At 45.9% G+C, this 20,484-nt stretch overlaps 1 protein-coding gene across 2 annotated transcripts in view; it reads right to left on the minus strand.

The window, feature by feature from the left end:
* Positions 1 to 69: 69 nt before the first annotated feature.
* The window catches only part of ENOX2 (ecto-NOX disulfide-thiol exchanger 2), a 58,272-nt gene continuing 37,857 nt past the window's right edge, over positions 70 to 20,484 (minus strand). For both annotated transcript variants that reach the window (XM_009334697.1, XM_009334696.1), the window contains exons 9-15: positions 13,536 to 13,650; positions 10,240 to 10,421; positions 8,149 to 8,256; positions 7,255 to 7,311; positions 5,926 to 6,034; positions 4,290 to 4,375; positions 70 to 1,148 (exon numbers count right to left, since the gene is read on the minus strand). In XM_009334697.1, coding sequence (XP_009332972.1) covers positions 1,017 to 1,148; positions 4,290 to 4,375; positions 5,926 to 6,034; positions 7,255 to 7,311; positions 8,149 to 8,256; positions 10,240 to 10,421; positions 13,536 to 13,650 — 789 coding nt within the window. In that variant the 3' untranslated portion in view covers positions 70 to 1,016. The remainder of the gene's footprint in view (positions 1,149 to 4,289; positions 4,376 to 5,925; positions 6,035 to 7,254; positions 7,312 to 8,148; positions 8,257 to 10,239; positions 10,422 to 13,535; positions 13,651 to 20,484) is intronic.

A 20,484-nucleotide genomic window follows, 5' to 3' on the forward strand; every position in this document is an offset into this window, starting at 1 on the left:
TGCACCCTCAGTAAGTGTGCAGACGACACCGGGTTGGGCGGGAGTGTTGATCTGCTCGAGGGTAGGAAGGCTCTGCAGAGGGACCTGGACAGGTTGGATTGATGGGCCGAGGCGTTTTACCCTGCATCTTACTAACCTTCTGCAGAGGTTTGGGGAGGAGCCTGGCATTTACTGGGAACTCAAGGAACAGCCTTTGGGAAGATTCAGGAGGAGAAAAGTTTGTGCTGCTTGTAGCACTTCCAGAAGCTCGGTCTCCAAAGCAAAGTGGGTAGAGAAATTGGGTGGTAAGCCATTACTAAAATAGAGATCTGATGTAGGCTCTCTGCTCCACCCAGATCAATAGAAAATTAAATACCCTTCCCATGTAAAAAATTATTTACAGACTGACTCTGCAATGCACAGACCACCAGTGGCACTGCCACAATCACACTAGGCTCCTAGTGACACTGCCTTCATCTCAGCTTAACTGTTAAACCATTAGTAGAGAAAATAGCATGAAAAAGAACCAATTGTTTGGCTCAGAGAACTGAGCCATCTAAATCTTCTGTTTAAACATACCTCGGTTTTTAATCATAGAAATGTCTAAAAAAATGCCTTTTTTTTTTTCCCTTTTGGTGGTTCTAGAAACCAGAAAATTCCTCTTTGTTGTTGCTTCAGAAGACAGTCTATGGCTGTTCCTACCAGTAAAAAGAAGGTACAGGATGAGAGATTTGGGCACACAAAACACATACAACATTGGCAAAACATACAGTCAACACGCTGCGCTTAAAAATATCAGACATGAACTTTTTTCACAAAATATATTGAACAGCACTCGCCCGTTAACAAATAGCTGATCAAAGAAGCTACAGAACTTGAAGTTTCTTCCAGTGCTGCTCTGGACTTAATAGTTTCACTTACACATTATACCACCCGAGTCCGTGATGCGTGCAAGATAATCATGAACAGAGGTAAGAGGCATCCCAGGTTTTCTTGGCGTACATATCCTGCTGTTGTTTTCAGCGTTAAGTCAAAGCTCAAGTCATTTTCAATCCGTCAAAGCCACAAAACTTCCACCTTTTCTCTAGGCTGGCCCCAACCCCACTCAGCTCCTGCCTGAACGTGTTCTGGAGTCGAGTCATGAGAACTTCCACTTCCGCGGTGCAAATCTGTGAAAACAGAAGGAAAATGTCACTAAAAATGAAGTAACCGAACAGTGAGTGATTGCTCAGGCATTTACTAGATACAATTAAAGTTCAGCAAGCGAAAAACCTTTTAAGATGCTGCAAGTTAACAGTTTCAGGACATATAAAGAGTGCAAAGGTCGTGTCCACCTTATATTCAATTGCCTGCAATGGTTTTCTTATGGCAGCAGAAAAATTAAAGCCTTATTTGTTATATTCACAAGAACTCAAGACTGCTTCTGCTGTCATCCACCTGCTGGTCAGGCAGAGCATTAGGATGTATTTTTGGATAAAAACATGGATATTTTCCAGCAGCGCAGCGCAATGTGACATCCTTTGTACACGGTCTGTTGATCTACCACAGCCACTGTCTATTTTTAACTCCCTTTACAGTTTGCAGAGGTTGTAGCTCTGTAGTTGCAGCACTGTGAGTTTCCAGGGGCTGTGCTTTAAGCCAGGTGCATATCGACCACGCACCTCAGCGGTGCTTCCTCCTGCTGATGTTTCTTTTTCACCCCTCCCACAGTGGATTCAGTTTGACTGTTCTGTAATGTCAAGCCTGATCCCACTTCGTGGTCTCCAATACAATGCATAACTGGATTTTCCAGGAGATAATCTTGAGTCACTTCCCCTACCATCTTTCCAAACTCATGTTCAACTCTGACCTTCTCAAGGAGGCATTACATTGTTCTTTTAATTCACTTACTTTCTGTGTATGCCAGCATGAATTACAGTTTTCAGCTAGCACTTAGCTGGGGAGAAAAGGTTTTTACTTCCAAGAGTGCAGGGTACCACTTACCACTGGGAAGACAACGTACACAGAAAGTATGTTCGCTTTTAAGCCTTCATGAGTGCGCAAGTGCATTCCTCTGAAATCCCTTTGGCAGTAATTGCAGGTCCACAGTTTCAAAACGTGCCCAACATGTGATAAAGATCAAGAGCACCTACTTTGCAAGATGGATTTGCATTTGGTGGATGCGCTTTTGTCATCACGCTGTTCTGCAATCAGGCAGAAACAACAGTCCAAGTTTTGAGAGAGACAGAGAAACAGCACAAGCTCAGGCTGGCAATGGGTTTGGTAAGGCAGAGGTCCAGCCTAAGACATGAAACAGAGTGGACACCCCAGAAGGAGCATCATCTACACTGCCCGGCACCTGCGATGCCCACAGTACTACAGAGAGTTTCTGTAAGGACTGTTTCGTGGCTTCAAACCACCCTCCATCTTAATTTCTGCACTGTCTGCTGACCTGCTGGCCTTCTTGGTGAGACTGATGGGCAGGGAACAGCGGAAAGATATTCCTCCTCTTTTCCTGCTGGCAGCTTCAAGAAACCAGGTTCTGCTCTCAAGTGCTCCCCCCAACTCCTACCCCACCTCAAGCCCAAAGATCTGCTAGATGTTAAAAGCAACACCCCCAACTAATACCTAGCTCCTGCAATAATCAGGAGGGAGACAAAAGAGCTAAGAGGTAACCTGAAGAAGAAATGGGAAGACCTCCTTTCAAGAGACCAAGCACAAAAGACCTGTGCAAGTCAGCAGGCTGATGTGTTTACCTGAGTGTCAGTGAACAATAAAAAAGACTGATGCCATTGCAGAGGTTAAAGGATGCACTTTTCACTGGGCTTTTCTGCTAAGCTTATTGTAGAAACCTCCAGTAGCCTTTTTCTACAGCGTAGATCCCAAAGAGGAAGTGCCAGAAGTCAGATGAATGATACGATGACATTTCTTTAGGAGTTCCAAAGAAAAATAAAGGCAGCTGTTCGCCTCATAGACAAATTCAGAACTAGAATGAGAAGATAAGTTATTAGATGTGTCTTTAAAGGGCTGGAGTAAGCCTGGAAAACACAGGCCAGCAAGCCGTGCTTTCTTAGAATGGAGAAAATTCACAGAATCATTAAGGTTGGAAAAGACCTCTAAGATCATCGAGTCTAACCGTCAACCCAACACCGCCATGCCCACTAAACCAAATTAAACAGTAAGTTATAAACAAAAGTAGCTGAAGAAGTTCCAGTCGCAAAAGATGATTCCCATGCTGGTGAGTCTCCTGTTCCTGGGGCGCTTTCAGGAAGACAACCGAAGAACGGTATAGCAGAGGAGCAAGATGTAATTTCCTTGAACCTTCAAAAGCCTTTGCACAGTCCCTCCCCATTTACTCTGAAAAGGAGTCTGAAGCCAGCGATACACAGAAATACTGCAGGAGAAATACTGCAGGAAACAGCAGCTTTTTGTTGTACTAAGGAAAATGCATGAACGCTGCTCTTGTTATTGCCCTTCTTGCCCCATGCACCCAGGACTCGACCCCTCCACTTTGCACAGACCCCTGTAGCAGGGACTGTGATTCAGTGCTTATGTTTTTATAGTACAAGGCCCTTGCACAGCACCCTCGTAAAAGTGACTTCACTGGCAGTATCAAAACAGAGACAGAAAAGGCTCAGTGAAGGGCTACAAGATCAGAAATACGGAAAAACTTTGCTCAGAGACACAAAACCAATATGACTGTTCAGTTTAGAGAGAATATATACAAACAGTGGCATGGCAGATGTCATAAGATAATAAACAGTATGCAAGAGGCAGGCTGTTTGCTCTTTTCCTTAGAGGTCATAGGATAAGGGAAACAAAGGCAGCAAACTTAAACAGAATAAACAAAAATACATTTTAGACGGAGATTTTAAAGATGGAATTCACTGCTGCAAAATACAGCTACTGTCAAAGGGTCTTCTTGAATTACGAGCAGGATTACACATGAACATTTGCAGCAAGAACATCATCTTCAACTCTGCATTTAGGTTAACATTAAGCTGTGTAAGGGCTAAGCCAGAAGCTGGGTTGCTTTGAGCTACCTGATCTAGTGAAAGAGGTCCCTGCCCGCAGCAGAGGGGTGGGCTAGGTGATCTTTAAAGGTCCCTCCCAACACAAACCATTCTGTGATTCCAAGGAAGTTCACCCCTTCCCTTGTCCTCTTCCAGCAAATTATTCCAGTTAATACACACCAGTTCTTACTGTCCAGCCCCCGCACCGTTCCCAGGGAGGGAGTGAAGCTCTTTACCAGCCACACAGACCAAACACACTCGGGGCACAAACATACCGCCCAGGCTGGCTCAGGGAACTGGAAGTGTTGGTTCACCTACTTTGCTGTCCAGACGCTGCAGGTAGGAACAGATGTACTCTATGCTTGCTCCAAATGGGTGCACGTGAAGAAACGTTGAAATTATTCCTGGGGAAAGGAACACCACAAACGTCATTCTCATGAGACAAGAGCCAGCTCAGAACACCAGCTCTCTGTCACTACTGGCACAGCACAGAGGGATCTAATCGGGCATTTTTGGTTTTAAGTACAGTGAGGTTTGGCTCATAGACTGCAAAGGAAACAACAGCTAACCAATGCAGCTGGTTAGCACTTAAAACCGACCTCACCGCTCTCACTCCTTGCCGAGTACTGGTAATGTGCCCAATGATGAACCACACCGAGATTATCATACATGTGGGGATGCAAGGCCCAAGGAGAGGGAAAGCAGAGCTCTCCTCCAGCTGTACCATCAAAGGTCAAGGAGCAGGAAAAGACAGAATTCAAATGGGGAGAGCAGCAGTGGCATGTGTGTCCCATCCGAACGGTTTTGCAGCACTCAGTTAAATACAGCAACCCAAGTTTGCACCCTGTCACGAAGAGACTCCTTTCCAGCTCATGGCCAGGACCATATATCAAAAAGACTGACTTGCATTTCTGACCATCATCTGCGGAAAAAGGCTGTGCCTTTGGTTTTGCCCAAAGTCCCTTCCCTCTCAGTGCAGAAACCAGCCCACGATCTGGCACAAACAGATCCATCTGGATAACAATAAATGATTTATTGTTATTCTCAAATCAGATGTAGAGGGATGGCTAAGTAGAGCTTGGCTGAGCAACAATGAACTAAAGAAAATGCCTTGTCCCATCAAGACCAGGACTTCTGTTCCTCCTTTTCAATGCTCCAGAAAATCCCCAGCTACCCAGTGCTTTGGGCTGAAAAGTCGTAGCATGCCATGTTAGGTTATTTTTCAATATTACTAGGAATAGGCAAGGGGAAAGGAAACAAAAAGGGTAGCAGATACACCTGCGCTGTAAATCAGAGGTCACCAATCCCTTCGTGAGCATCACTTGAAAATGCTGGCAATATTTCTCACCCCATTGAGCCCGGCCTTCTCTCCTTGCCACCTTTCTCCACCCTTCCTTCCTCCCTGGCTACAGCTTCTAAAGCTAGAAGAGCTTATCTGCTCGGGGTCCACGGCACACCATGCCTGACCTAACGGTGTGCCTTGCTGCTGTGTGGGTCCACAGATGTCATCCATACTGTGAGGTGCTGCAATGCTCAAGCTGATTGAAGTCTTAGAGCCTGTGACACTGCTTAGGATCCCATAAGGTTGATTAGGCTCTAACCAAATGAAGACAGACCCTCCTCTGTAACGTACTACCTTCAGTGATGCCTCCCAGAAGAGCAACTTGCACTCCAGTATGTGCTGACCTGGGCTGTCACTACACACGAGCCCCCTTTACATGTGTGTGGCTTTGACTGAAAGGTGGACAGCACAAGATTTCCACATGAGCAATGCACAAGGTGAAACCCTGACCCCACCAAAGCTCGAGGCTTTCCTTGGTTCCAGGACTCCCACCTCCATTGGCACAACCAAAGGAACAAGAGGTGGCCAGTGGGAGCTGTGAGGCCACCTTGAAGTAAGTCCCACTCAGTTCAGGTCTCCAGCATCGTCACCAAGCCCACCAAAAGAACTTACCAACTAACAGAACTTCTCGTTCAGATTTCACAGGACTATTGCTCAACGTCTTCTCAACCGGACATTCCTTCTCCTGGCTGCATGCACAAACTCTGGATGTACTGCTGTCCTGCAAAAACCCACAGGGCCCGTTCCACACACCAGCAGCACAGCAGACACTCTTACACGTCAAGCAGCAGCTTGGTTGGACTTGACAGAGGCTGTATTTTTGTCTTCCTGTTTCTGTGAGTCATTGCATTCATCGCATTGCTGTATCTACTGTTTATTTTGCAAAAATGCTTCCAACAAAGCACAGCTATGTTCATGCTGCTGTGTCTGAATTATCAAGTTAGATTAAAAGCCCACGAAGTTAAGCAAGATGCCACAACACACGCTTTATCAGCCCTGTTCACTCGTATGACGTCTGCTCTAGAAGGGCCTTATTTTAAATAATAAAAGAAAAGACAGACTAGAAAGCAAGCCTTGCAGTGACTAATTCAGATGTAAACATTTATTTTTCAGATGCCTAAACTGAGGCAATATGATTAACCAAGTGCCCAATGGCCGCAAAGGGTTTAGGGTCAGACTGTCCTTGATTTGAGTTTATGGTACTGAATTAAAACAGAATTTTGCATAATTTATTATCCCCAAAATAAACACAAGACTGCCAGTGATGCAAAGACTTGGTGGGTGCACTAAAAGCAGGACTTTCTTTTATTCTTAAGTTTTATGCAGAATTCCAGTGGTCAGAGCTACAGACAGCTATAATTGGAAATAGCCACCAGTCACTAGTGAAACGGACTGGACTTGGGCCAATAACAAAGATATAATTAAACAGTTCCTTGGGTTTGCTTAACTTCTTACGTCAGTGCAATTCTGAACTACACAGGACTGAAACTGTGCGGTCCTGGCCTAAGCAGGCTATAATTTGCTTCTGCAGGAGAAAGTAAAGGTCTGCACTGTGGAAACGGAGCTAGCTTCAGGCTGACACAGGGACTGCAGTTCAGCCAGTAGCGTTATACTGGCAACACACTGCCTGCTTTCCCTTGGAGATCCAACAGATATTTTTGAAGGCTAGTTGAAATAACAGTGCAAGAAATTAGCTTGCACACCAAAACCCATTTTACACCACAGTGTTGCAAATACCTACTGTTCTTCCAGCCAGCAGCTGCTAGCAATGGATAACTTGACAATTTTAATTTGTACATAGAGACAGTCTGTATGTACCACGCTTATACACTTCACAACAAACCAAACTTTAAAAAATTTTTCATTTTACAATGAGGTGTCATTACTTCCCTCAGTAAGATATTCTGACTAAAGTAACAGAAAAGAAACTCTTGGACTTACATTCCCTTGACAATCAATCGCATCTCTCTCCTTGTCCTCTTCATCTGCTATGCTTTGCTGTATATATAGGTAAAGAAAAGGAAAGATTACTGATGATAGTCTGTTATTTCTGTTCTTTGATATCAGGCACTGAAGCTCCTGCACTGAAGCTTACTGGGATACAAAGCCATTTTTAATTACTAGAAAGACATTTATCATCTTCCCAGCTCACGGCACAAAAATGCGGGGCTAAAGATTGAAAATCTGAGACAAGACCTAGGACTCAGCTCTGTGGTCCTCAGTGAGAAGTGCTGCGTAATGTTTCTTGTCTATCCTGTATAACTGTGACAGTGCTATAGAGGAGAGGACCAAGCAAGTTTAGATTCTTGCATGGGTCCACAATCAAAAGACAGAGCGGATCACATCTGAGAAGAAACAGTATGTATTTGTGTTTAGAATAAATCCAGCAAGCATAAGAATATTATAACACTGACAAAAACTTTCAATTCAATAGCGTTTTATGGAGGTCAGATCAAAACACGTCCCTAAAACGCAAATCTAAAAATCAATGTTTCATAACTGAGACCCTTTTTCTTATCTTTTAAAGCTCAGGTTGCAGAAAAACCACATTTCAGCTGCAATACCACTGTATACTATAAAATGAAAGGTAATCTTTTATTTATACAGTTGCTTGTGTAGATTGTCTCATTGGTACATGAAGCAATCAGCAAGTTCATTACTGATATACATCCTCCAATTTGGCGGGTAATTTTTTCTAGCTTTCCAAAGGCAACTGCTCCTAAGCCAGGGCTAGGCATCTCCTACACTCTGCCCTTCACTGCGCTCATGATGGACCATGCAATCCAAGGACTGCATTCACTGCTGAGAATAAGGAAGCACTGGGATAGCACATACCTGCTCCTTCAGGTTTTCTAATAATGTTTCTATTTTTAGTTTGTCTTCTCTCACTTTTTCTAGCTCAGCTTCTCTCTTTTTGTATTCATCTTGTACTTTCAAAAGATGCTGGAAGAGAAAAGATAAACTCAGTTCTTAACCTGCCTTTCACCTCCTACTATTTAAAGAATGTAAAATGAATAAGGGCTTTTCCATGAAGACCAGACAGATCATATTCAGAACAATTAAAAGGTTAAGTATACAACAAGAAGAAATCCTTTCTACAATGTACCTTAGAAACATCTTTGCTTATTAGCATACAAAAAAAGCATGACTTTGTAAACATGGGGCAGTAATTTCATCATCAACAAACCTTCACTGTCCCTGAAATAAAGCATGTGCTGTGCGCTAGACTGTGGGCCTGACCCATGTTAAAGGTAACTCTTCCTCTCCCCCAGTCTGGTTCACGCTATGGCCATACAAACAGCACATGGGAAAGAGCAGCACAGAAACAAGTGAGCTGGGGAAGTCACCTTAAAGTCTTCCTAAATCTCTAGCCCCACGTTAATACAGAGGTGTCTTGCAATTTAAGAAAATACTCTGAAACAGCTACTAGATAAGGAGATTTGCACCATTATTTGCACAATTCCACTTGCAGAAAAATGTGACGACTGCTCCCCACCCTGGGCATCAGCCCAGCAGTGCAGGGTGCTGCACCACCCACCACAGCAAGCTGTGCGCTGCCCTGACTAGCAAAGCTCAGGAGAAAGGCTGGGTAGTGAACACAACCCTCCTCTCAGAAGTAAGCAGAATGAAATTCTCAAGCCCAACCTGGTATCTAGCAAGGAGAACCAAGCTGTGGTTGTGGATGTAACAGTCTGCTTTCAGAGCAAATTTGTACCCTTGAACATGTCCATAGGGAAAGCAGATGAGTACAAAAACTTAATGGAACAAGCCAACACAGGCGACAGAGGAAAAGTGTGATTGATTTCCCATCGGAGCCACAAGAAAACAGTGCTCAGCAAACTGCTAACAGCACTGGGCCTCCCATAAATAGGCAAGATCAAGTCACCAGGAGGAGAAAAGCTTATATGGTGAAGGCGCTAGCCTAGCAGCGTTCCTAAGTCAAACCAGGATACGTAAATATATATATATTTCAGTGAATGCTTCTTCCATGTTTAAAACACCCCTAATCAGTTGTTTAATGTTTTTCTCCCTCAACTAGGAGGGGGGAAAAAAAAAAGATTCATAAACCTGTTCATTAATAGTTACAAACAGCATCTTTTTTCATCAAGGCAGTTCCTCCAGAATATTCTCCCAGCACCATTCATCCTGATAGCGGTGTAAAGAGAAACTTGACCTGCCTGATAACAGATTTCCCTTTTTGCAGGTATGTCCTGCAATTCCTGCCGTTTCCTCCCGCACTGAAGGCTGACAGCGACTACAGAAGGCTTTTCCTGCCAGCTCCAACACCACAAACACCAGTGCTGTCAGTTCATATGTCAGGTTCATGCAGAGAACGACCACAGCCTTCACAGCATTGCTGCAGGTTCTTATTTTAAGAAAGTGCTTACCTGAACAATTATATGCTCTACATGCTTGGTTATCAGTCTGGCTTAATATCCCAAGGGCTACCGTTAAGGTTTACGAGGACCCAAACCACTCAATATTGAGCCCAGGGAAATCCCAAAGAGCAAGACATGCCCTACACATTTCCATGAGAATGAAAGCCCAGTAAAGTTCAGAAAAGGTGTCAAAGCAAGCTTGGGATTTCCCACTTTCTTGCTCATGCTGGTAACCAGGATCTCACACGGTTACGGAGTGGTTAAGCACAGACTCAGTACTTCAGAAGTCACAGTGTGGTAAAGCAAAGAGCACACAAGGAATCCATAAACTATGGATTGTTTCCATGTGACTTATCAGTTCATACACAATCACTGTTTTGAATGTTTGGTTGTTTGGGGTTTTTTGGCAACACTGGAAATGACAGAAAGTTGCTCCCATTTGCCAGTTTTGATCACACTGAAAAGCAAAATGTCTTTGCTTGTGTTTCTGCTCCATATCACAGCGCCTTCGTAGCAAGGCCATAGCTATAGAAAAGTCTGGGCCCACCTTCTGCATCCCCTGCAGAGCCTGCTGGAGAAGCTTCATCTGCTGCTCCTTGGTTGTGTCTTCATCCCTGCTCGCTTTGCCTTGCTCCTGCTTTAGCAGTTCCACCTCATTCCGGTAGGCATCCAGCTGCCAGCGCAGACTGTCGTTTTCTTCTTTCAGGGCTTCCACCTGTGATACCAGCGCTGGAGAACAAGGTAGGCAGGGATCAAAAGTCACAGAACCGGGGGCGAGAAGTCCTTGGGTGCTCTCCCCCAGCACACAGTGTCTCTCTGTAGCTCCCACTGCCCTGTTACAAATCCGAAGCACCAAAATGAACTTGTCCTAACCACTGTTCGCGACATCTCTTTAGAAAACAAGCTCCTTTGCTCAAAGAGCACCTCTCAATGGTGAATGCAGTATTTAAGTTGGAAGAAAAAAAAAAAAAAAGAAGCAAAAGAACATATTGGGGTGAAATGACCATGCTGGCAAGGAAGCAGGTTTTCCCAACCAGCAAAGCTGAAAGACTCTGGGACAGGCTCCACTGGCACCTTCAGCCAGAAGAATGTCTCCATCAAGTCATGGGATGAAATACCTGCATCAGTCTGGTGTCCACATAGGGCTTGATAAATTCAGGAATGGGATTACATAACATTATGGCTGCAAAGACAGCTTCAGCAGGTTTCAAAACATACCCATGAGGTGGAGGGCATAGCCTGACATCCCACAGCCTTCCTATTAACCTCTGCTACTTGGGCCATGGCCAGAGCATGGGGTGGTACGTTTGCCCAGGACTCGCATGCTGTACTCGGAAGACAGGGAAGACAAAGACATGCTGCAGGGGAAGGGGATGGGTTTTGGGTGGGTTTTATCTAATTGCCCCCCACTCATCTCCCAGTTAGTGAATGTGTGTTGGACCCCACTCTGTGCAGCTACACATTTCAAAAGGAAGGACAGCAGGCAATATTCATTAGATCAAAGACTGCTTTCCTCATACCAGAAAACCAGGGTGGAAATAACTAACTCCCTAAAATGGATCTGGACAAAAAAAGGCAGTTTCCAGGGTAAGCCCCTGCTCTTTATGAATTCAAAGAACCGACAGATTTTGCCTGGTCATTTGCCCATCAGGTCTACTCTTTGCTCCCGTTCACCATCTGGCCACACAGAGCAGGGCCAGGCAAGGAGATTCTCTAAGCTTCTACTACAGCTGAAAGAGATACGCATGCAAGCATGCCTGTACACTGCGCTGGCAAGTTTAGGAACAATGAGGGGGAGGCAGGACCACCACTGGGCAAGAAAAGCCTTCCAATGACAGCCTATAAATAGTCTCCCTAGCATAGCCCATAGCAGTGGAAAACGTACCTGAACATCACTGAAACACTCATGTAGACAAGATTTGTGCCCATTTGCTAGTGAAATGCTCAGTAACAGCAGGAAAAAGTTGCAGCGTTTCTGAGACAGTGCAGGTGTCTCAGCAAGGCACCTTTTGAGACAGCGGAGGTGTCTGAATATTTCAGAAAAGGAAATTCAGAAGGAAGAAAAGGCTAGGTGTTTTTAGCAGAAGTGTTTGGAAAGATGGGCCTTTCATAGCTTTCTGAGGCAGGAGACAGCTTAGGGACATTGCTTAGGACAAAGGAAAGGACCTGGCTACTTCTCTTCTGATGATCTAAGCAAAGCATGATGAGCACGTCACAGCATTTAGAGTCTGGTAAAACAGACCATAGAAAAATTTTGCTTAGATGGGGTCGGGGTTGGTGGCAAGAGGGCACCTGGAAAATGCTTTGGAGGCATTAAAATGTTAGTTCAGCTTGAACAGGAACGTTGCTATGGCAGGCTCATCATCCGAAGAGAATAAACTGGAAGCAACCTTGACCAAAGATTTTTCTAACTCCACTGGTAGCATGCGAGAAACAACAGTTGGAAGCAGCCCTGGAACAGTTCACCAACTGCGGTGCACAGCTTTGCCAGCTTCTGTCGCCCCAGAAGGACGGTATGGTCCTCAGCGCTGCATTACCAGAGTCACAACTAGGGCTGTCCACTGACGCCCTAGAGACCAGATTCAAGCCTTTTAAGAAATGATAGCAGGGGGAGAGAATGGGACAGTGAATAAATCTAAATAATTCAGAGAGAGGGACAGAATGGAGAGGCAAAAGATCCTAACGGGTACAACAAGACAGACCCCAAACCAGTAGAGGCTCGCTAACCTAGAAAGGACCCAGAGGGCATTAGGAGGACTCAATAGCTGGTGTTCCTTGTCCTCCATGACACCCGAAGGAATCCCAGGCAGACCAACAGAATACAAGCATCTTGGTGCCTGCATGCTGGACAGACCATCTGGAGACACATCCTGGTGCCTCACTACTGGGCAGGCTACTTGGGGACATGTTTTAATACTGGTGAGTATATGGCTACATGAGTATTTGTGTGCACCGGTAAAATCAGTATGGCTCCACTTTTCCTTCTCCCTTTGTATAACAAGTTGGCACTGAGATTTGCTGGGTTGTTGTTACAACACTGGAACGTAAGATTTCCCACACAACCTTCATGATGGCATTTCCTAAGCTGAGCGTTTGTAACTTCAATATCCAGGAAAGTCCTTCAATGCATTTCTGGACTATTCATCTTTTATTTCTTGCAGACAAAGGGAGAAGGGGTATTTGGACAGTGCAGTTCTCATGTTAGTCCCAGCCAAGGGCATTTCAAGCTGTACGACACAGGAGCATGCAGCTGACCGCCCAGCCCTGCGCTAAGACTACAGCCACATCTGCCACCGCACACACTTGCTGCTCCCTCTCCAAGCGCTGCTGTTGGCCCAGCTGCTGCTCAGAGTACCGCTGAAACCCAGCGCCTTGGGATGGGGATCCGCTGCTGCGTAAATGTGTCTCCGGTGCTGGGCAGACATAAGCGGTGCACTGAAACGGGACAGCTCAGGTCGACAGCGGTGTAGCTGCAAAAGCAGGGTGCTCTGCACAGAGCAGCCGTGCAGGTGACCTCAGCCGCACACCGCTGCACCTGTGCCATTACCTGCACACATGGCAGGGAGCTTACAGCTCCTCCATGTACATCTCCATGAACCCCACACGTCTCGCTAGGGACTGCAGTTCAGACAGAGCTTTAGGTTACCCTGACCATCGCAGGGAGGAGTGACAAACACTGGCTACAGAACCAGGCACTGAGGGGGAAACAACTCCAGATAACTGCAGTTGATTTTGCTCTGCCTGTGACAATTTTGGGGTACAGAACGGTCAGAATGCAGCTCCCGAAAGAAACCACTGAAGAGACAAGTACTTTGGTTTATAAGCTGTAAAAAGTGATTTTACCTGATTCTTCTGTTTCTTTCATCTCTGATGGATCTTCTATTTCTTCATCAGACATTTCCATTTCCTCCTCTCTTCGAATACCCATTAGTTCATCATTATGAATGTTACGGATTTCCTAAGGTTCAGAAAGTAGAGGAGTTTTTTAAATACAGATTACAAGGAACAGATTGGTTGGATAAAAAGATGCTGAAATTTAAGTCTGTAAAATGCAACTCCATATTACAAGAAAGGGGAAATGACAAAAAAAAAAAGTTAGGCACAGTTGATAAAAAAGATGCTGAAATTTAAGTCTGTAAAATGCAACTCCATATTACAAGAAAGGGAAATGACAAAAAAAAAAAGTTAGGCACAGACAGATCAAGGACAACATCTAGCATGAGTCAATCTGTCAATGCTACTGGTATTACTAACTCTTCCATCTCCCTCTACTCTTTGCCCCAGGGCAGGCACCTAGCCTTCCCCACAGTGTAGTTTCTCGGTGAACCCTCTCCCCGCATCTGCCCTGCTTGATGTCCACACACCTCTCCTACATTCAGCGCTGGCCAACCTCGTAACCTCCACTGAGTCACTGCCTCACGTCTTCTTGCTTGCAGCACACATCTAGATCAGTAACGCCCTGCCGCCACGAACTGCTATCAGTGCTTTCCCCTGCCCCGCACAGCCGAGGGTTGTGCCGCTCTTGCCCAGCCCTGATGCCATTCTGCCCTGCCTCTTCCCTGCTGGGCTCCTACCCCACGCTCTCCTGCTCAGCGCCTGTGACAGATGCCCCCACCCTGAGTGAGCAGTACTCTGGTTCAGCCGTCACCGACAAGTATGCCTGACCGAAGCCAGCCCTGCCGTGCAAACCGTGAGAAATTGTGCTAGGCCGTATCTTCTCAGGAGCTAACAGTACCAGCCCGAGCTGGGACTAGACCAAACTAAAACCGCTACAGCTGCACACCTGCGCATGCACCAAAGGGGGGGTTGACTACGAGTCCATCAGTTGACACTATAAAGATCTGTAGCCCCCCCCTGAGCCCACTGAGCTCTCCTGTACGGCAGCAGGCTGCACGGCAGTGATCTCCCTTGGGCAGGGACGCCTCTCAAGGTTACCCCTCAAGGCTGAGAGACCCTTTACCCGGCATCTGATATCTATAATGAGGTAAGCGACATTTTACATTATGCCTAAAAGTATATCGTGTGCTAGCAATATTTTTATCTCTTTCTCTCTCTCTCCAGCTATAGCTTCATTATTAGAAGTGTAGTAAGTAGTAGTGTTTGACTGCCGTCTAATCACAGTCAAATCACCGTCAGTCGAATCACCACTGTCAAATCACTGTTTAATTACCATTCAATTATTGCTTAATCACCATTTGATTACCATTTAATTATCATTCAATCATCAATTAATTATCATTTTATCATCATTTAATCATCAATAAAACCCTGCTAGTTAACCCCACAACAATGACTTCTCTTAATAATTCACCTGTGACAGCTCCTCCACCAGTGATGTCCCCTCCTGACACACCTAGCCCAGCTGCTAGGTAACACACCTCCCTGGCATTTCTTTCTCCTGCCAGACAACATATCCTGCACCTTCCAAGACTATCTCGCCATGTACCTCTCTTGCCCTGCTGCAGCATGACCCGCAGTGCTGCCCACTCCGTTCCTCCATGCCTCCTCCATGCAGCTGCACGGCTACAACAACAAAACCTACCCGAGACAGAGGTCATGCCATAGAAGCAGGAATTGCAAGTACACAGAGAGAGGCCAGAGACTCCCCAGCCACCTCCTGACCCTTATCAATCCCAGTGCACTTTGAAGCTTCTCTCCCCTCTTCCCCTGTGCCAACCACCGGTGCTCAGCCTGCACCACAGTGACTCTCCCTCCGGCTGCTGGGATCCTCTCCACTCTCTGTCACAGCCTTGGTCCACATTAGGGATCGGAAAGGAAGAGAGATGCTACCTCCTACACTGGTCCCTGAGCCGCCCCAGCTCCTGCTTGTGTGTGTCCTTTCTGCTCCATTCACCTTGTCCAGGCAGAGTCAGCCAACCCCACCTGCGCCTCCGCACAGGAACCCCTGCTCTGTCCTCTGCTCCAGCCAACTCACACCGGGCAGAGACAAAGCTCTGCACAGACACGCATCAGCCCGTTTGCAAGGCAAGGGAACGCCTAGTTCAGCCTCTCCATCCCCTCTGCAGAGCAGGACAAGCAACATTCAGAAAACAACAGTCAGTTATTCAAAGAGATGGAGATGTCAAGAATACTTACTAGAGGCTAGCACAGGCGGCCAAGTGTCCCTACCCGATGCCAATTTACCACAACTTCACTTGGATTACACACCCCAGAAACAGCCATAGGAGAAAAGGTATAGAAGATTTGCTTATGAAATAAAATTAATGTCCAGCTCTTTGTAGATTTTACTCTAATGGCCTGAAACTTTCAAAAACTATGCTTGCCAGCACCGAGCACGCATCCACCAAGAGCAGCCAACAGGGAAAACGACCACGCTTTCAGCTTGGATGAATGGACACCTTGGGGACAGCAATGGGGAAAGGGCAAGAACAAGGCAGATCCAAGCACGATGGGCAGCGCTGGCTACACTTCCAAAGCAACTGCTGCCTGCCCTAGAGACCACCCATAAAATGGCAGCTGGGTTGAAGATCAGAGGAAAATCTTCCCACCGTCTTTAACTGACTCTGCTCAACAGCTGAAAGCCTAAAGTGGCCTTGAAGCTGGAGACGGCTGTGCAGAGCACAGCACGCAGCAGGGCCAGGCTTGGCTGGGCTGCACAGCAGGCTATGCCATGGGCCACCAGCACCCTGACTGCACCCAAGGGGGAGCCCTGGATGGGAAAGGAAAAAGCATCAGAGAAGCCGAATACTTGAGTAAGGCGCTTCCTAGGCAAGGGAATATGCTGGCTGGTAGCTATCGTAGCATGGTGGTTCACCAGGTCTCAAGCTTCCATGGCTTATTAATGAGCTGCCTGCAGCTACAGGACCTGCTGCCACTGCCTGGGAAAACCACCTTAGGTCACCATCGATAAAAATAAAACCCTGGCCTAGACTAACGACTCCCCAACAGTCGGGACTGAGCTGCCCGCCAGGCTTTCCTCCAATGCAGTGATCCACAGGATTAAATTCTGCCAAAAGCTGTACCAAGAAGATGCATCTTGTGGGTCCACCTTCCTTTAAGAGAAGACCCTAAGCTGGGGGAGACCAGCAGGCTGAGACCAGCAGCAAGTACTCCTGGAAGAGGCCTCACCAGTGGTCTCTCAGCCTCTTCCCACCGGGAGAACTTACCTTGGAACAAAAGACAGCTCCAAATGGAGAGAGTGCTCCCACCCCAGTCATAGTAAGCAATCTCAGTAAGCAGGAAAGAACAGGAGCACTAGGGCTCAAAGTAGAGGCATAATCTGAATCAGACTCTCGACCTGGCTTATCAGGTGTAAAACAAAACATTAGCTCTTCCTTTAGCTACTACAAAATGTTTGATTCAGTGGGATTTGGAAAGAAAGTCCCAGAAGTGCAGTCTCATGGGGAGATCACAGCTGGAAACTTCCCAGGAAAACACAGTCATTTAGAGTTTTCCAACATTGTGGAGGATCAATCATCTGCTTTTTACCAGAAGGTCACCGGCTGGGTATTCAACTCTACAGATTTTTCTCAGGTCACAGATACATGGGAAGGTGGCCTGCATATACCCAACCTAGTGGTGATCATGGATCACCAGCCTGTCAACTTTGCCCAGATTTACTTTTGATGTTAAATAATCTTAAAGGTGAAAGATGACTTCTGCCTCTACTGGGATAGACTTGTTTTCCAAGTTTGCAATAAAGGAACTCCATACCTAAGAAAAACACTTAACCACAGGAAGACTTATGCTAGAGGGAAGGGATGCCAACCAGAGGGACATGGACAGCCTGGAGGAGCGGGCCCATGTGAACCCTCATGAGGCCTCAACAAGGCCAAGTGCAAGATTCTCCACCTGGGCTGGGGCAACCCCTGGTATCAATACAGGCTGGGGGATGAATGGGTTGAGAGCAGCCCTGGGGAGAGGGACTTGGGGGTACTGGTGGGTGAAAAACTGGACATGAGCCCGCAATGAGCACTGCATCCAGCTCTGGGGTCCCCAACACAAGGAGGACATGGACCTGTTAGAGCAGGTCCTGAAGAGGCCACAGAAAGAGTCAGAGAGCTGGAACCCCTCTGCTAGGAAGAAAGGCTGAAGGACTTGGGGTTGTTCATCCTGGAGAAGGCTCCAGGGAGACCTTATTGCAGCCTTTCAATATATAACATGCAGAGAGGATATTGTGTCGCTAAATTTGTACTCCCCATGATGGCCTTTATATATACATATTTCTTTTTTTACAAGAAAGACAGAGAGGGACTTTTTACCAAGGCCTGTAGTGACAGGGCAAGGGGCAATAATTTTAAACTAAAAGAGGGCAGGTTTAGACTGGGCATAAGGAAGAAATGTTTTTCGATGAGGGTGGTGAGACACTGGAGCAGGTTGCCCAGAGAAGCTGTGGATGCCCCATCCCTGGAAGTGTTCAAGGTCAGGTTGGATGGGGCTTTGAGCAAGCTCATCTAGTGAAAGATGTCCCTGCCCATGGCAGGAGGGGTGGACTAGACGGTCTTCACAGGTCCCTCCCAGCCCAAACCCTTCTGTGATTCTGTGGTTCTATGCATAAGCAGTCTGGAAGACAAATCTTGTAAGAAGCCATATGAAAGTTCCTAACAGAAATAACCTTACAGAACCAAACAGAAAACTTTATCATATTTCTGCTTTGCAGACAAAGTTCAGTGTTCTTTATTACTATATCATGAAGGTTAAGAAGGCAAAGCCCATATAGCTCTTATACCTCTTTCTCTATAGAAAGAATGATACATGTACAATCTCTTTCCAGAAAAGCAATTTCTCCTGTCTGTAAATCATGTTCTCATCTCAAATCTGTCATTTATACCTTCGCAGATAAGATCTATGGAGAGAGGCTTAATCAGCTACTTGATGCACTTTTTTCTGTTGGTTAGTGTTACACATACATTGGAATATCAATGCGTCACCATTTCATTAAAGATTAATGTTGACATACACTGGAAAATAAGGATAATGTACATCACAAGCGTTTTGCACTAACACCCAAGAGTGCTGGATTAATTACCGTTTCACAAAAAGCAACCCTGTAAGATCCCTCCTATATGAAAGTATATAGTGATCTGCTTCTTTCATTTCCATGCCCTGACTGAGACAATCCCATGTCTTTCACAGAAACTAACATCCCTCAGAGAGTAACAGGTTTCTTTTTAGACACTCATTATTACAGTTAAAAAAAGATGGTATTTTAACACAGTTAAGACTAACCACCCAGACTAATGTTTTCAGAGCTGGTTTAAGCAAACCCGTTCTGTTTCGCACTGGGACAAGACCAGTAGGATCCACGTGGGTCTGAGACATGGTGCCTACCACTGCATGAGGAAATGGTGATAACTTACGAAACACCTCCGGAGCTATCACAAGTGATGCTCTGTGAGCTTGGTGTTCTTGCAGAGTCGTAGCTACCTAATGAAAGCACTAAACTCATTTAACACTGTTATTTTTCAATACAAATGTATTGGAAATTGAGTATTTTAAAATATTTGTGTGCCATTTCTTCTTCCCTGTTCTGAGCATTGTCAGGAAAGAAGCGATGATGAAAGTTATTTCTTCCAGACATATCAGAATACCACACGTGGCACTGATGTGCTGCACAGGCGACTTTAGTATAGCTTAGCCTTCAAATCCCTAACAGAAATCAGTGTACATGCCTGATGGACAGGTACGCTGCCAGGATTTGGGTAGAATATATGTGCTCTCCAGCTTGGGGCTCTACTTTTGAGACAGACACCTGAATATTGCAGAAGAGATTTGAGAAGGAGTAGCTGAACGGGATTTCAGCATCGTACTGAAAGAGTAACTGAACATGATGCTGTGGCTGAAAGCTAACCTTGCTCTTTATTTGCTACTCTATGGCTTGCATATTAGAGTCCTTTTTCCTAGGAATAAACAAGCACTTCAGAATACAAAGTGCGGTTCAGAGCGGTCTTTGACCGCTGCCTTCACCTGGGCAGGTGTCATGAAACATCTCCAGACTTTCAGCTCTACCTAATCTACACAGACTCAGGCACGCTCCTGCAGGATGGCTGTGGGCTAGAAGTACTGAGTGCACTCCACAACTGGGAGCCAAAAAACTGGTCTTCCAGAGAATTACTGGGCAACACTAGGCAAACGCTTCTTCACTCGGTGCCTCCCCTTTCCCCATTCTCAGGAGGGTACATTCACTACTGGCTGCACAGGGCTCTGGAAAGCCACACGACGAGGTCCAGCAGTCAGCAAACCTTTGCCTTCCAAGTAAGGGCGCTGAAACAAAGAAAAATGAAAATCCAAAGCTCTCAGGCAGAGTAGGATTTCTCACCCAAACCTGACTAATCAGCAGTGTGTGCAGACAAGACCCTTTCGGCTGTTTACACATCTGTCATGGGAACACTTAGACAGCGGTGCCAAACACCCAGCTCCTTTCCAGTCCCTCAGCCACGGCTGCCATCTTACACATCCAGATTGATATTCCCAGCATGGCTTTGCTGAACGCTGGCAACCCACGGGGCTGGAAACCTTCTTAAGGTTATGCTGAGATGAGAAAGCATCTGCTTTGCCTTATTTCTGACACATAAATGACAAGATCAGCCCTGAACCGTTAGTGTTTCTGCAGTGAATAAAGAATATTTCCCAACACAGCAGTGTCTCCCTGGATTAGGATAAAAGGCAGGTATTTTTCATAGCAGTTCTTTTCTACACTTCAGATCTGGGTCCTACTACTTCGAAGAAGTCTTTATTGTCAGTGGTAAAAACTGATTCAAGCTCCACCCTACTTTAAAAGCTTAATGAGCAAGAAAAATACAATTTCTTGCTCTTTCCTTCAAAACTATTC

The sequence above is a fragment of the Pygoscelis adeliae genome, unplaced genomic scaffold (assembly GCF_000699105.1).
Source record: "Pygoscelis adeliae isolate BGI_AS28 unplaced genomic scaffold, ASM69910v1 Scaffold412, whole genome shotgun sequence".
Classification (NCBI taxonomy): Eukaryota; Metazoa; Chordata; class Aves; order Sphenisciformes; family Spheniscidae; genus Pygoscelis; species Pygoscelis adeliae.